Source organism: Lissotriton helveticus, chromosome 8 (assembly GCF_964261635.1).
Source record: "Lissotriton helveticus chromosome 8, aLisHel1.1, whole genome shotgun sequence".
Classification (NCBI taxonomy): Eukaryota; Metazoa; Chordata; class Amphibia; order Caudata; family Salamandridae; genus Lissotriton; species Lissotriton helveticus.
This window is the reverse complement of record NC_136069.1, coordinates 1,238,316,799-1,238,330,952: the sequence shown is the minus strand read 5'-3', so window position 1 is coordinate 1,238,330,952 and position 14,154 is coordinate 1,238,316,799. Positions and strand designations below refer to the sequence as shown.

At 44.1% G+C, this 14,154-nt stretch overlaps 1 protein-coding gene across 1 annotated transcript in view; it reads left to right on the top strand.

Annotated features, from left to right (window-relative positions):
- Positions 1 to 14,154, top strand: part of LOC144773280 (cohesin subunit SA-2-like) — a 550,419-nt gene that overhangs the window by 139,056 nt on the left and 397,209 nt on the right. The window contains exon 5 of the mRNA XM_078658214.1: positions 7,702 to 7,778. Within this exon, the coding sequence (XP_078514340.1) occupies positions 7,702 to 7,778 (77 nt within the window). The remainder of the gene's footprint in view (positions 1 to 7,701; positions 7,779 to 14,154) is intronic.

Genomic DNA, 14,154 nt, shown 5'->3' with positions numbered 1-14,154 from the left:
TTTACAGTCAGCCAAAAAAATCACTGTGCAGAGCAACATTAAACACAATGGGCTGCCTCCAGCTCAGTTCACAACTGAAGGGAATGCAGCAAGGATCAGTGATGAGGCTGGTGCTAGGGGTGCAGACACAAGCACCCCGAGCGGGGGCGGCACAGAGGCCCATGCCCCATCCCAGTGGGGGACTCCCCGAAGCCCCAGCGGGTTCTGCTCACCTCCTATCCCAGCTGGCGCTGGGGAGGCTCCGGGATCCCCTCGCTCCCTCCTCCGATGCCCGGTCCCTGCGGGTCTGCCTCAGCCCGGGTGCCCCGCGGTCAGAGTTTGGCAGCTGCCTGCCGCCAGTCCCGGGTATCCCCCGTGCCTCCCTATCCGGTGCACTCCTGGCTTCGGCGGCTGCAGGGCCCTCCCCTCATCCCGCACCGCAGCGCCTTCTGCTCTGGGCCCGCCTAGCGCACAACATGGCGGCGGGGGCAGGACGGGGCACCTGCGGGGGTCGGGGGCATCTGGCTGTTATATAACTTTAAAGAGACGCGTAATAGCTCTTTCAGTCTCATCGTCAGAACTAAAGCATTTTCAATATTATATGCAAGGTTGCTGAAGCTTATTTATCTTATTCAACTAACAACCATTGACAAAGCCAACAGTCCTGACTTCTTGTAGGTGTAAATTATGTTACCTGTATTAAATATCTGGTTGCAATGACAGATGCAGCAAAATCGCAGTCAGACGGCACACTATGCTAAGCACAGATTTTTAGCATACCTGTTTTTAAGCGACGCCCTTCATAACATCAGACACGCCCTTTGAGAGACCCCCGCACCCCTCAGTTTTTTCATCCCACTTAAAGACATGAACACTCCCTCTTGGACGATCTCAAAAGGTGACGTGTGTTGGGCATGTGTTAATAACAGATAAGAGCCTTGGATGGGTGCTGGGCCAGGGAGGCGGTGCTGGGCAGCGCCCGTCCTGAGTGTACCTGTTGCTGCAGAGTGGGTGGGAGGGGTTGTTAGCCGGCTTCAGCCGAGTGCACCAGGCTCGTCGACTCCTCTTACCCGTGCTGATTTCCTGCGCGAAGGCCAGCGAGACGAGCAGGATCGGAAGCTCGACGGCCAGACAGCTGATGATCTTGTCCAGGGCCAGCTCCTGCCACAGCCCCTTGTACTTGTTCTCTGATGCGTCCTTCAGCAGAAAGTCCGAGAAGACATACTGGGTGGCGATGCGCGCGATGGCCATGGCTGCGGATTGGGCACGCCTGCCTGCCTGCCCCGGGGAAGTGGGTGTGCTGCGCCTGCCTGTCCCAGGGGCTGAGGGGTATCTCTGAGCGGGATGGTGCGGGCTTTGGGCTGCGGGGCGCTTGCAGAGCACGTGCCTGTCCCACAAACTCTCAGTGGCTCGCAGATCCCCGCCCCAAGGTTTCACCTCAGCTTCCCTCTTGTCCCAGTCTGCGCATCACTGCCGGCCGTGTGTGCGGCTTACAAACAAGCACAAATCAGGGTCAGTAATACCGCAGCTCTCCCTACCCCTAACAAGTCCAGACACCGACACGGGGTGATAGTATTTTATGGAGGAATAGACTGGGACCTCGGCGAGAGGGAGGGTGTCCCTGAACACCACCATGTTTCTCCGAGGCGATGCAGAAATGCCTCGGAGAAACGCAGCCTCATTTTGGGATTCGGTGGCGTGTTTTTCTTTCTCTCCTCTTCCTATTGGCTGGAAATAAAAAACAAACCCCCCGAATCCCAAAAAGACGGGGCTTAAACGGAGTGATGCCCCTCTCCTCCAATGGCTGGCCTCCGTTTAGGAAGCCAGCCAATGGAGAAGAGGGGGGTGGGTGCAAGCCCCCACACTGTAAACATAAGATCTCTCCCTGTGAGACTGCGCAAGAGCAGCCTACGCAGGTCTCGACCTAAAAAGAAGGGGGGGTGTATCTGAGATGCACTATAGTGACGATGAGCATAACTAAAGAGCCGCTTTTTATGCATTTCTTAAATTAAAAACGTATTTTTATAAAAGCACTGCTGGAACTGGAATCTTATATAACATTTTCATTTAGTTTGTCTTAACATGTGAAACTTGTTATTGCCGAAAGTAGGGTTTTGGACAACATGCACGTTACATTGACCATTAAATACCAATGCAGGCTGTGGAAGTAGTGGGTGCAGTGGAAAAGCCTCCTAGTGCACCCACAGAAAGAAACTTGCTTCCTTAAACACCAGAACTAGCCAACTTGAGAAGTGTTAGCCTTGCCCATTACAGATGTTTGGTTACCCTTCTTTCTGTATTAGATGGACAACGCACTGAAGGACTCTTTAGGCGGCATACGCACAATAAATAATATACTCAACATCAATTACCATACTGGAACATTGTGCCCCGGCAAATTCAAAATACTGGGGAAGGGATTTACAGAAATCTTCTCCAGTATATTGTTCTCTTCTCCACCTGTCCAAACCCTTGCCCCGCCAACCACTTCTAGATTAGGCTGGGAAAACACAAAAGATAGTTCACTACTAGCCTGTCTTACACACATATTTATACGGGCGGGGCTCCTCCATTGGAGCGGAAGAGTGTCGCCCCATTTAAAGTACCCCCAAAGATGAAAAATAAACTGGTAATTCATTACCCTTTTATTTTTCATCCTCCTGTCCTGAACCAAGCGTCAGGGCAAGGGTGGGTCGCAGCTGAATGGCAGCAGCAGGGAGGAGGGTGGGTTGTTTGTGTACTTTTCAAAGTGCGCATGAACCTTTGGCCGGCCGTCTTGCGACAGCCAGCCAGACATGCGCAATTTAAAATCTTTAACCCAGCTGTCTTAAGATAACTAGGTTGGTGTAAGTGCAGGCCATCAAGGAACTTGCCAGTGCCGAGTGAGGCCTCTCCCTCAAATCAGGGGGCTACTCGCACAGCATGAGAGTAGCGCCAGGATTGGTGCCCACCCTGCATCCAGTTCCTGATAACGGATCCGGAACGGAGGACGTAGGTTAAGGTACGTTTTTTTAATATTAATATTTGCCAACGCGCCGGCCCCCTCTCTCCATAGATGCCAGCCCCCTCTGATTTATACTGCTGAGCACCTTCTACAACGTGGCGGTTGATGCACTAAATGCACCACAACTTCAGTGACTCATTATGTGCTCAGATGATACTGTGATTCAGAAGTACAGCACAAAGGGCCAGATGTACAAAGGTATTTTGTGTTCTCAAACCCTGTGATTTGCAAAATCTCTGGATTTGCAACCAAAGCATGCCTTTTAAATGTCAAAACAGATTTTACAAGTCTGAAAATGTCTGAAAATGTTTTCTGACTCATAAAATGGGGTTTGCCACCCACACTGAATCACAATTCATTTGCATGAAAGGGGCGTTCCTCGCAAACTGCGATTTGGTATGCCATGCATCAATGACCAAATTTCTGGTTGCAAACCAGTGATCATTTTCTGAAACCTCAACGGAGGTGGTAACTGATTCTCAGATGGGAATCATGTTCGCAGCATGCTTCCTCTGATGTTTTTCTAAACCGATTTCTTTTCTTTTTCTCTTCTTTCTTCTTCACGTATGGTTACACCTCGTTCCATTTAAGAACTCCCTTCTTTTTCAAGAGTTTGTAGAGAAAATTATCTGCGCAGAAGATCTAGACAAGTTGAAACAACTTGTTTTTTTAACTTGGTAGTTATTGTACATTTTCAATTTACATCTGGAAAATACTTCTGATCTGTCTGTTTCTCAACTTAAAACGTTTGTTTCATCATTTAATTACAACTAGTTTCCACCCCTGTACGGTATGCTGATAATCTAGGGAAGATATTGTTATGGTCATGTTGGGTGCACAGCACAGAACCTCCAGCACATCACATTCTATTATGTCATGGGGAACAGAAAAGGATAGATAGTGCACCTGGTAGAAGTATATAAGGAAGGACACCACAATTCTTCTTACATGTCTTGCTGCTGCCGGCCCATATGGTGCGATCCTTAGTTAGTTTGCTTCTTTTCTGAATAATCAGACACAGGCAGTGTCCATGTTCCAGTTCAGCTGTTCAGCTGCTCTTTTAAGGGCATTGTTAGAAAGTGGGATCTGGTTGGCAGAGGTATGCACCCTGTCCAAGCTGGTGCCACAATCCTAGTCAGGGTAGGTGTCATACACACTAAAAGTTTACCTGTGCTCACCCTCTGGTAGAGTTGCACAGAGCAGTTAGGCTAATCTAAAGAGGCAATGTGCAAAGTATTTGTGTGCACACACACAGTGACATGGTGAAAATACCACAAAAGTACTCCACACCAGTTTAGAGAAATAGCCAACATTTATCTGAGCAAAACAAGACCAAAACAATGAAAATCCAATATATACAAGTCAAGATAAGAATTTTGCAAGATTAACCACAAATGCAGTACAGAAATCAGTACATCCAACTGTTGCTATCTGGTCTCACTTAGACGGCAAATCCAAAAGTTCACTCCAACCGCGATGGATGGTGTGTAAGTAATAAAATGCCACCTTTCTAAAAGTGGCATTTTCAGACCTGCATCTTAAAAAACAACTTCACTAAAAGATGTGTTTTTAAATTGTGAGTCCAGAGACAGCAAACTTAATTTTCTTATCCTTTCCCAACTGAAAGTTACACTTATAAAATGTTACAAGGCAATTCCAATGTTATCCTATTGGTGAGATAGGCCTTGCAGTAGTAAAATACTAATTTAAGAGTATTTCACTACCACAAAATGGTAAATTGAATGGTACATATCCTACCCTGTAAGTAACCTACACTCTGTCCATGGGCTGTCCAGGGCCTACTCTAGGGGTGGCCTGTGTGTCCTATAAAGGACTTTTTAGGCCTGAAAAGTAGGTTAACTTGTGAGGTCAAAATGGCAGATCAAAACTGCACACGCATGCTTTGCAGTGGCAGGTCTGAGACATGTTTGAAGTGCTACTCATGTGGGTGGCACAATCAGTGCTGCAGGCCTACCAATAGCATTTGATATACAGGCCCTGGGCAAATGTAGTGCACTGTACTAGGGACTTGTAAGTAAATCCGATATGCCAATCATGGAGAAACCAAATGGCATTGAATTTTAGACACACAGCACATGCACTTCTGCGCTGGTCAGCAGGCAAAAAGTCAGGCGAGTCCACACCAAAAGATGTCAGGTCTAACAGCCATCAATTTTGGGGTTGCTCGGGGTCCTTCAACATGTACATTGGTCCTGTGGCCAAACTGATTGCTACAAATGGCTTCAAATTATTTTCTTACTAAGACAACACTCAATTATCCTGAAGTTGCGTTGTGACTTTAGTTCCCTTCAGCTTCAGTTTAAACAGTGTCTCGGCCAGTTTGCTAAATAGATGAATGTGAACTCTTTTTGGACAAACACCAATAAAACCAAACGTATTGGTTTTGGGCAATTCTCCTATCTGGACTTCTGATTGGTGGCTCGACTCTCTTGACTGTCCCACCCTGACCCACTCTGTCTACAGTCTTGAAATCATGTTTGACTCTGGTCGCTCGTTCGAAGCCCGTATCAACAAACTAATGACAACATATTTTTATGCTGAAGGTGATTAAAATATTGTCCCCCTGTTCCCTCAAGCCTCCAAGCTTGCTCTTGTCCAATGTTTTATCATTAGTCGCATTGACTACTGTAATTTCCTTTACATCGGACTCCCTGTGTTTTTTTAAACAGACATAAGCTCATCTAAATTCCGCCACCCGTTTGGTCCTCGGTATTGATAGATGGCCCAGTATATCTTGCTATTTTGCCCCAGCTCAACTGGCTGCCTATTAAGAACCACTCAGTCTTCAATGCTCTCAGCTTCTGTCACGAGGTTCTTTATAACCCTTTACTTAATAGTTACATATCCACCCTTCACTCATTCTACCAACCTACTAGGCTCTGTTGCTTCAACTCCTCCCACTTGGCAAATATTCCCAAGTTTAAGAAAAGCTTGTATATGAGCCTGCGCATTGTCATTTAACACTGCCCATATCTGGAATACTCTTCCAGTGTCCATTCGAGCCAAAGACAATCTGTTAAAGTGGTGTTCACCTTGTAAGGTTTCCGGCTGCAGTTCTCTTTTTAGTGCCAGGACACTGTTATTTAGGGTAACGGTTGCCCTTAATAAATCTCCTAGTCAATCAATGAATCAGTCCCCATTCAGCAAACGTACTTGTATATTGCACAGTTACAAATAGTTCCATTACATTTTGTTTATTTTCAATTTGAGGCATTGGCCTGTTACTGAAGCCAATATCAGAACCCACGTGTCCTGGTTTCCATCTCTTCTCCATCTTACCCAGAATCCAGATCAGTTTTTTTTCTACTTTTGTTATAATGTTAGGAATAACTTTTTAGTAAGGAATTGTGCTCTTCGGTGTTTGGTAACTAATTTAACATGTACACCCCTAAACCTCAACTCTGCCGCCTTCTTTACATTTCCACCTTTCAACGTCTACAGTAAAGGATGCAGTTGTTTCTCCATCCTTGTGATCTCTACACTGGAACTCCCTCCCAAGAACAGTACTCAAGAACCCGCAATATTTCTCCTTTTGCGAAGCCTTTAAACATTTCTCTTCCTGTAACCACCATCCAAATCATGGTTACGGCAGCCTTAAAGTCTCGATGATTTTACGGGGAATTCAGACCATAGAGTGCAGTATTCAGATTATCCAATCAGGCCATTTTGTAGGTTGAGCCTGGGCAGCGCATGCGCTGCTTTGCGAGGCATGCTGTATTCGAGTATGGACTTGAAGCCCTGCCTACTCTCCACCCATATTTTTAATTGGCTTTTGTCTTTGTCCTTCGTAAATGCTGGCTTCTGATTCGTTAATAGACTTGTTAGTCCCTCCTTAGTACCGCTTTGTCTTCATTTGTAACCTCCCATGAGGACTGGCTCTTTTACTTCTGTTGTTACACGGTTTGTTTATTTAGTCTGTAAGCACTATTTTCTTTAATGAGTTTCTGGTACTGCAGGCACTTTGTACTTTCCTGCAGCATTCTGCGCCCCATTCGCGCTTTCACTTTCAAATCAGCCCGGGACGATGATGGCCGCTTCTATGCAATGAAATAGATCTCGCATTTACGTGAGTTTGATTTATTGACATTGTAGATGACAATAGCTTAAACTCTCGCAAATGCAAGACCTATTACATTGCAAATATTCTTTTGTAAAAGCGCCCCAAATGGCGCTTTTTCTTTTATGTCGCCAACACCCCTTTCTTTAGACGAGCTGCGTCTAAAGATAGGTGCGCGGCCGCTATTAAAGTGAAACTGCGGCATGGGGTACTTTTACAAAATAAAAGCGTTTGTCAACTTGACAAACAGATGCTTTTTTTTGTAAAAGCACTCCATACGACGCTTTGACTTTAATGGCAGCCGCACCCCTTTCTTTAGACGCGGCTCGTTTAGAGAACGGGGCGCTTTTCCAAAATTGCTTCCTCAATGCAATAGGTCTTGCATTTGCGAGAGTGTAAGCTATTGGCGTTGTCATTTGCAATGCCAATTGCTCAAACTAGCATAAAGGCGAGAGCTACTCCATTGCAAATGCTTTTCTATTAAATTGTATGTCTTCTTTGATACATTCTGGTGTGCAGTGAACGGAACATTCAACATTTAGGAGATCCACTCACTGTCTTCCTTGTCAATCCAAAGTGGAGATAAATTGAAATGACTATGGCATTTTATCCAGAAATAAAACTATTTCTTTTTACCTAGGTATGGTTACAGCAGAAATGTTTCAAAGCCTGCGCAACAAGGAGGTCATGAACAGACTGACTGAGGAATTTGATGAGGTACGTACGTGATTGGGATAGATTTACGTAAAGGTAATCTTTAACTTCACTGTCTGTGATTAGGTCCTTCTAAGGTCGCCCTTCTGATCTTGTGGCTTCCTATTCTTTCTATCACTCTCTATGATTGATGTCTGTCTCTTTTCTTAGTCCTCCAGAGATAAAACAAAGGCTGTTCTTGGGGGTGGTGTTGAAGCGGAGAATCATGTTAAAACCTCCATTGCACTTTTGCCCTTGCAAACCGTTGCCTTTTCTTCCTCTGTGAGTCATGTACTGCAGGCTGTAAACCGTCCTTGAATTCAATGTTGGGCCTTCCAGCTACAGTCACCATTTGCCCTTTCAGGCATGGGGTTTCCGGCACTGATTCACAGATAATGTAGTTGTGGCTGACAACTATGGCCAAATTGCATCCACTGCATGGTTTATATGTGATGTCAGAAGTGTAATTATCATTAGCTTATCAAATGTAGTGGCACCAGGTAACAGAGGTGGGAGGCACCCACTGAACTCCAATTATGGCTGTCTTTTACAAACAACACAGGGCGTGGGGGCAACTTCCTTTTCTGTAGTAGGGACCAGCACACTTTTTACACCACTATGCAGTGTCTGGCATTTGGCAAACTGGGAGATGGGATACATTCTCACAACTAGCACCCTGTGTGCTGTACCTAATATTAATTAAACTACTCAGCAGCTATAACAAGAATTGATCAAGTTAAATGTCAGAAACGTTGTTGTTGAGTATGAAAAAGTGGCATATGAAATTCTTATTTTATCAATTAACCACTTTTTTCTCAATAGAAATATAGTATGCAGGGCTTTATTTGTCAACAGCAGTTGTATGGGTGTTCACTTCCCACCCTATACTTCATGTACTGCTGCTTAAGAGACTTGATAAAGATGATCTCCTTTCAGAGATCTGGATGAGAAACCTGTAGGTCTTTGAAATGGCATTAAATGTGGTCAGACACCTGTGTGGCCTCAGAGCATTGATGCCTTGCAGGTGCTGAAATGCTCACCCTCTCATACTCCCTTTTCACTGAATCCTTCTCTACCTGTAGCAAATGGGGTTCAGGACTTTTGCAACAGGGCTGCCATTATTCAAGTTCCCCTCTCTTCCCCTTGGTTTGTTACAACACATTTGCTCATTGAAAAGAGGGCATGCACTCTGTTTTCAAGTTCCCCTCCCTGAAGTAATAGGTGTCCTGCACCCAATTTTCAATGGAAGGAGTTATTTTCCTGAGCGACAGTTTTCAAGGAAGGTGGCTCACAAGGCCTGAAATCAATGCTGAGTGACCCTTTTTGCCCCCCCTCTGTACTGCTTCCTGTAATTCCTTTGAGAAGGAAGTGGGACTCGATAACTCTGCATGTAAAGTGAAATTGCTTGGTTTGATATGTCGGCATACGTCCGCATCGGTCATGATGATGTACTGCTCGATTTACTTTATGTGTTTTTGCCAAATAATACAAATTTTACAAAAAAAGAAAGAAAAGGAAGTAGGAGTTCACCTGCTTCTCCTTGCGTCTTGACTCTGTGGTGTTCCACCAATGCTGATGTCTTGAATCGTAGCCTTGCTGTGGATGAGGGATGTTATCTTAATTGTCTTCTTGCGCAGTCTTTCGATTATGTCTCAAGACTTGGTAGCAGCTGAGTGGCATACCCATCTCACAATCTCTTTCCTTCAGTGCTTGAGCTTTGTAATCAACTGTAAGAAAGAACAAGTTTCTCCTTCGAGAGGGGATGAGTTCTCGGGTTTAGCATAGATTCTAGTCCTCCAGTTTTACAATATCAAGACCATTTTCCCGGGCTGTTTCATTACCATTCCTTGCAATATTCAAATAGTCTCACGTCTAGAGTGGTTACTGACCACCTGTTCCTATCATAGGAAGCCATGATGGACTTTCTTTTGTGTCTTTCCCTAAGCATGCTTTCAGTAGTAGGCCATTTACAGTCCAGTTCTGGATATGCCAATTGAGGTGGCTGATGGCCGTGATGGCTGGGGTGAACAATGTGGCAATCCAAACACTGCTGGGAAGTGGGACCTGCAAGAAAGCTTTTTCAACATCAACTTGTGAGACTTAAAAATAGTCTCCTTTTCTTTTAAGAGCCTAGCGCCAATAGCACTCTGTTCCATTCTTCCACGATTGGCAATACCTGGGGTATGACCGCGGCGGACGCCTCCTACATGCGTCTCCACTAACGCACATGGACAGGTTCTTGCCCCCTGGAGTGAGACTCGGCAGCTGCAGCCATTTCAGGTGGCCGCCAAAGCCTTGAAACGCAGAGACGACGGGACCTGCGGGACCACCGAAAAAAGACACTGTAGTGCTGTGACTCGCTGTGACTCACTTTTAAAGCCGACCAGAACCCACTGAGTGTGGCAAGGTGGCGATGTGGCAGGGGATAACAACTTTCCTCCAGGGGCTCCTGAGGATGCATGAGAGCTCATTATCTGGCAGCTGCTGGCAATACAGGCATGCTTTAAGCTGCTCCCCTCTGAGTCTCCATAGTTTCTTTTTCTGACTTACGGTATTTTCATTTCTCCATTAAGTTAGGGGAGTATGCTAATGAGAGAATAAAATAGCGTCCCTCTCCCCTTTGTGGGCCTCTTATGCTGGGTTTTCGATTAAGGATTAAGTGTGCACACGAAGGAGGAGGCTGGTAAGGAGGGAACTAACCAGTGGCTGCTGGCTATTATAGCTATAAGAACATTATGCGCACAATTAGGAACAAGCCTTCCGGAGTTAGTACAGTCTCTCTGAACCAGTCCACTCCTATCCCATGACTGCATCAGAAGAGAAATTCAGAGAAACCACGCACGAAGGTGCTAGCACTGAGACAAGCACAGCAGAGAATGGACACTAAAGTGCAGCAAATCTTGGAAGCTGGGCGCCTTGAAGCCCGGCTGCTCAGACTGGGGGAGAAAGCGGGTCCGAAATGGAGAACAGCAGAGATGTCATACGTGGGAGCACGGACAACGAAGAGAATAGCAATCTAATGGAGACCTGCCCGAAACTAGACCCGCAAAGTCTTTCTCAAACCCTCTCTGCTGCAAGCAATACCCTCTTTTTTCTAAATTGCATATAGCTCCAGCAGCTTTAAGCGCCAGTAATCAGATGCAAACTCAGCCGCCGCTAAAGCCAGCCCAAATCTCGCCCCAGCCACAGGTGTAGACTCTGCATGCAGGAAGTGGGTCAACGGTCGACAGAACTTAAGCACTAGCACCAGCAAGTGAGAAAGCTTCTTCCCAAGATCCACAACAACTGCTCGATCCGCAGTTTGGCCAGGCGGTGAAAAACATGTTTGAGCTCATTCTTTCTAAGATAAAAGAGCTCCACTTAACCCATTCTCAGGAAATTGCCTCCCTCCACGCAAGATTTTCAAAGATTGAGGAAACTATGAGTAAACTTCCGGAGCGAATAACAGAGGCAGAGGAGAGGGTCTCTGTTTTGGAAGACAAGATCGAGACTTTCCAACAGGAGCTTGCGCAGATAAAATGGAATAAAGACACTTTGGAGACCAAGCTCCAAGATCTAGAGAACTATAACAGATGCTCAAACTTGCGCTTGGTGGGAATTCCCAAATTGGTTGAAGGACCTCAAGTGTAAAAGTAGGTAGAATCTTTATTGAAAGAAGTTATTCCAGAGCTAACTGGGGATTTAACAATCACGAGGGCACATAGGATACCCTTTCAGCATTTTCCTAATGCAAAATATCCCCAAACAATATTGGTCTACTTTGCCGATTATCGAATGTTTGAGAAAATATTAACCAAAGCCATTAAAAAAAGATCTTTTATGACGCAAACGGTACCTCAATTTAAGATTTTCTCATATATGACAGCAATGGCTGCAAAAAGAAGATGAGACTTTGTACAAATGATTGACTCTTTTAAAACAAAAGGTGGACATGCGACTATTCTGCAGCAATCCAAGCTGAAAGTTCCTGCGAATGGCAAATTCCATACATTTGATGATGTGGGGAAAGCACATGAACTCTTACAGCAAATGTCTAGTTCACTGTAAACATGGCATATACACGCAAAGTTATGATCTTTACAGAATATAGCCCTTTCTGTGGGTGAAGGGGGTTTCGGTTGTTGGTTCCTGGGTTTTTTGGTTCAGCTAAGAAGTCCCATTAGATTTTTATCGGGGATGGCCTGAAGCCGGAAGACCTAGTTTCTTCCTGCTGACCAGGTGCGCATTACCACAGGTGCAAAACCATGGCACCTAAAGTACATAGTGGGTTTTGGGAGGAGCTGTAAGCTATTCTCCCAAGGGACCCAAGGAGGTGGGAGTGGGTGGGAGAGCTTGGTGGAATAGGGATGGACACTAGGTGGCAATAAGGGTAAAAATATGGAGAGTACATCTTTATGTTTTGACAAAAGTAAACAGATCTGTAAGAGAAGAGCAAACATTTGAGATAGTGGCGTCAGGAAGGTTTCTCCCCAGCAATCATTATTTTATAGGTGTTTATAAACTGCTCGCCTTTCATCTGCATAAGTACTTTAGGTATCCATTGTATCTCTGTATTCACAAAGCGGAGAATGGGGATACATGGAGAGATATTATATAATTATGGAGGTAATATTGTATAAACAAATTCAGATTCTTCCATATTTGAGCCTTAAATGCAAGATGCACTTTATACTCTATGCATGTATGTGCAGCATTATCTATGTACTGTACACAGTGTGCACCTTATTTGGCACTTTATTTCGTATAAGCACTTTAGTAAGGGGCAAAAATGATATTATATCAAATTCGGTTTTAGGTGTTTGTATAAAATTGTATAAATATGTATGTGCAATATTCGTTATGCACTTTGCACTTTGCGATATGCACCATGCACTTGTGTTAGTAAAGGCACTTTAACAAGGAGGGGGGAAAAGCTGTTAAAAAATGCACTTTATACTACCCGGGACTGCTGCAATATGAGGTAATTATGACTGTTTATGAAAAAATTGCAGATGTAGGATGTATATTTCATATCTCTGTGCGCTTTAAAAGGTTTGAGATGGGGAAGCTTTAGGGATTGGTTATTTATAATGGTAGTACAGCGCACTTTAAAAGAGGTGGGATAATAAGCAGACATATTCTTTTTTTTTTTTTAAATGTATAAAGGCTCCATCTGCATCGTCTCTTTAAATGCAAATGGCCTCAACAATTGGATTAAAGCTCAGGCCATAGATGAATGGATAAGAGGGCACATTCCCGACATCGTGTTAATTCAAGAGACGCATTACACGGGTAAAACGGAGTCTATACATAAAATGTTTAGGTATTGGGCTAGCAACCAATCTTTTTCATCAGCTAACGCTGCACATCGAGGGGTTGCCATCTTTATTAATAAATCATTCCCTTTACAAAGCACCTAATTTCAGACAGATAAAGAAGGGAGATAGGCTCTGATCAGTGGATTATTTAACCAGTTTAGATTAACTATAGCGGCAATATATGCACCCATAGAAGACAATCAAACATCACTATTACATCTTTGTGATGCACTTGTGCAGATACCTGGGGCACTAACAGTAGGTGGGGATTTTAATTTTTTACAGACCCCTGAAAGGGATTCGTCCTCTGAGACCTGTAGGCAAAATATGCCTCGAATAGCTAGGGCACTGGTGGGATGCATGCAGAAATTAGACTTGATTGACATCTGGTGGACTAACTACCCAGAAAAGAGAGAGTATTCATGTCTCTTCACTAAATATAAAAACGCTAGGCTGGACTAATTTCTTACTTCCCGAAACTTAAGATTAAATAAGTAGATGCATATTCAGAATGGTTTTTCCGACCATTCCCTTATAAAAATGAAGATAGCAGGGTTTGATAAATGTAAACATTTTCGAGATGGGTTTTCAATAAAATCCATCTTGAGGATGAAGATTGGTGCATTGAGGTCCATAATGAAATAAAATGTTTTTTCAACTGAATAGAGGGACAGCTAAAGTAGAAAATGTTTGGGAATCCTTTAAGATAATGATCCACTGGTATATAACCTCCAAAGAGATTATATAGTAAAGCGATCCCAAAAGCTAGAAAGGTCTCAATTAGAGTTAGGGGTTTACAAAGCAAATCAACAATACGTTAGGAATAAGAGTGAAAAAAATAAGTTAGCTCTTGTACAAGCCGGTAAAAAGATGCGAGAATACTATTATAATATAGGCTACTTAGCTTAACCCCAAATACCTACAAAAAGTGTATGAGGAAAGTGAATTTTCTGGGAAATGTTTAGCATGGCAAATAAGAGACTGACAAGCATTCAATAGAGTAACATCTTAGGTGGAGGACAAAAATACAAAAGCTCAAAAAATACAGAAGAAACACAAATGAATAAGCATTTTTTAACCATTATAAAGCCACCTACTCCACG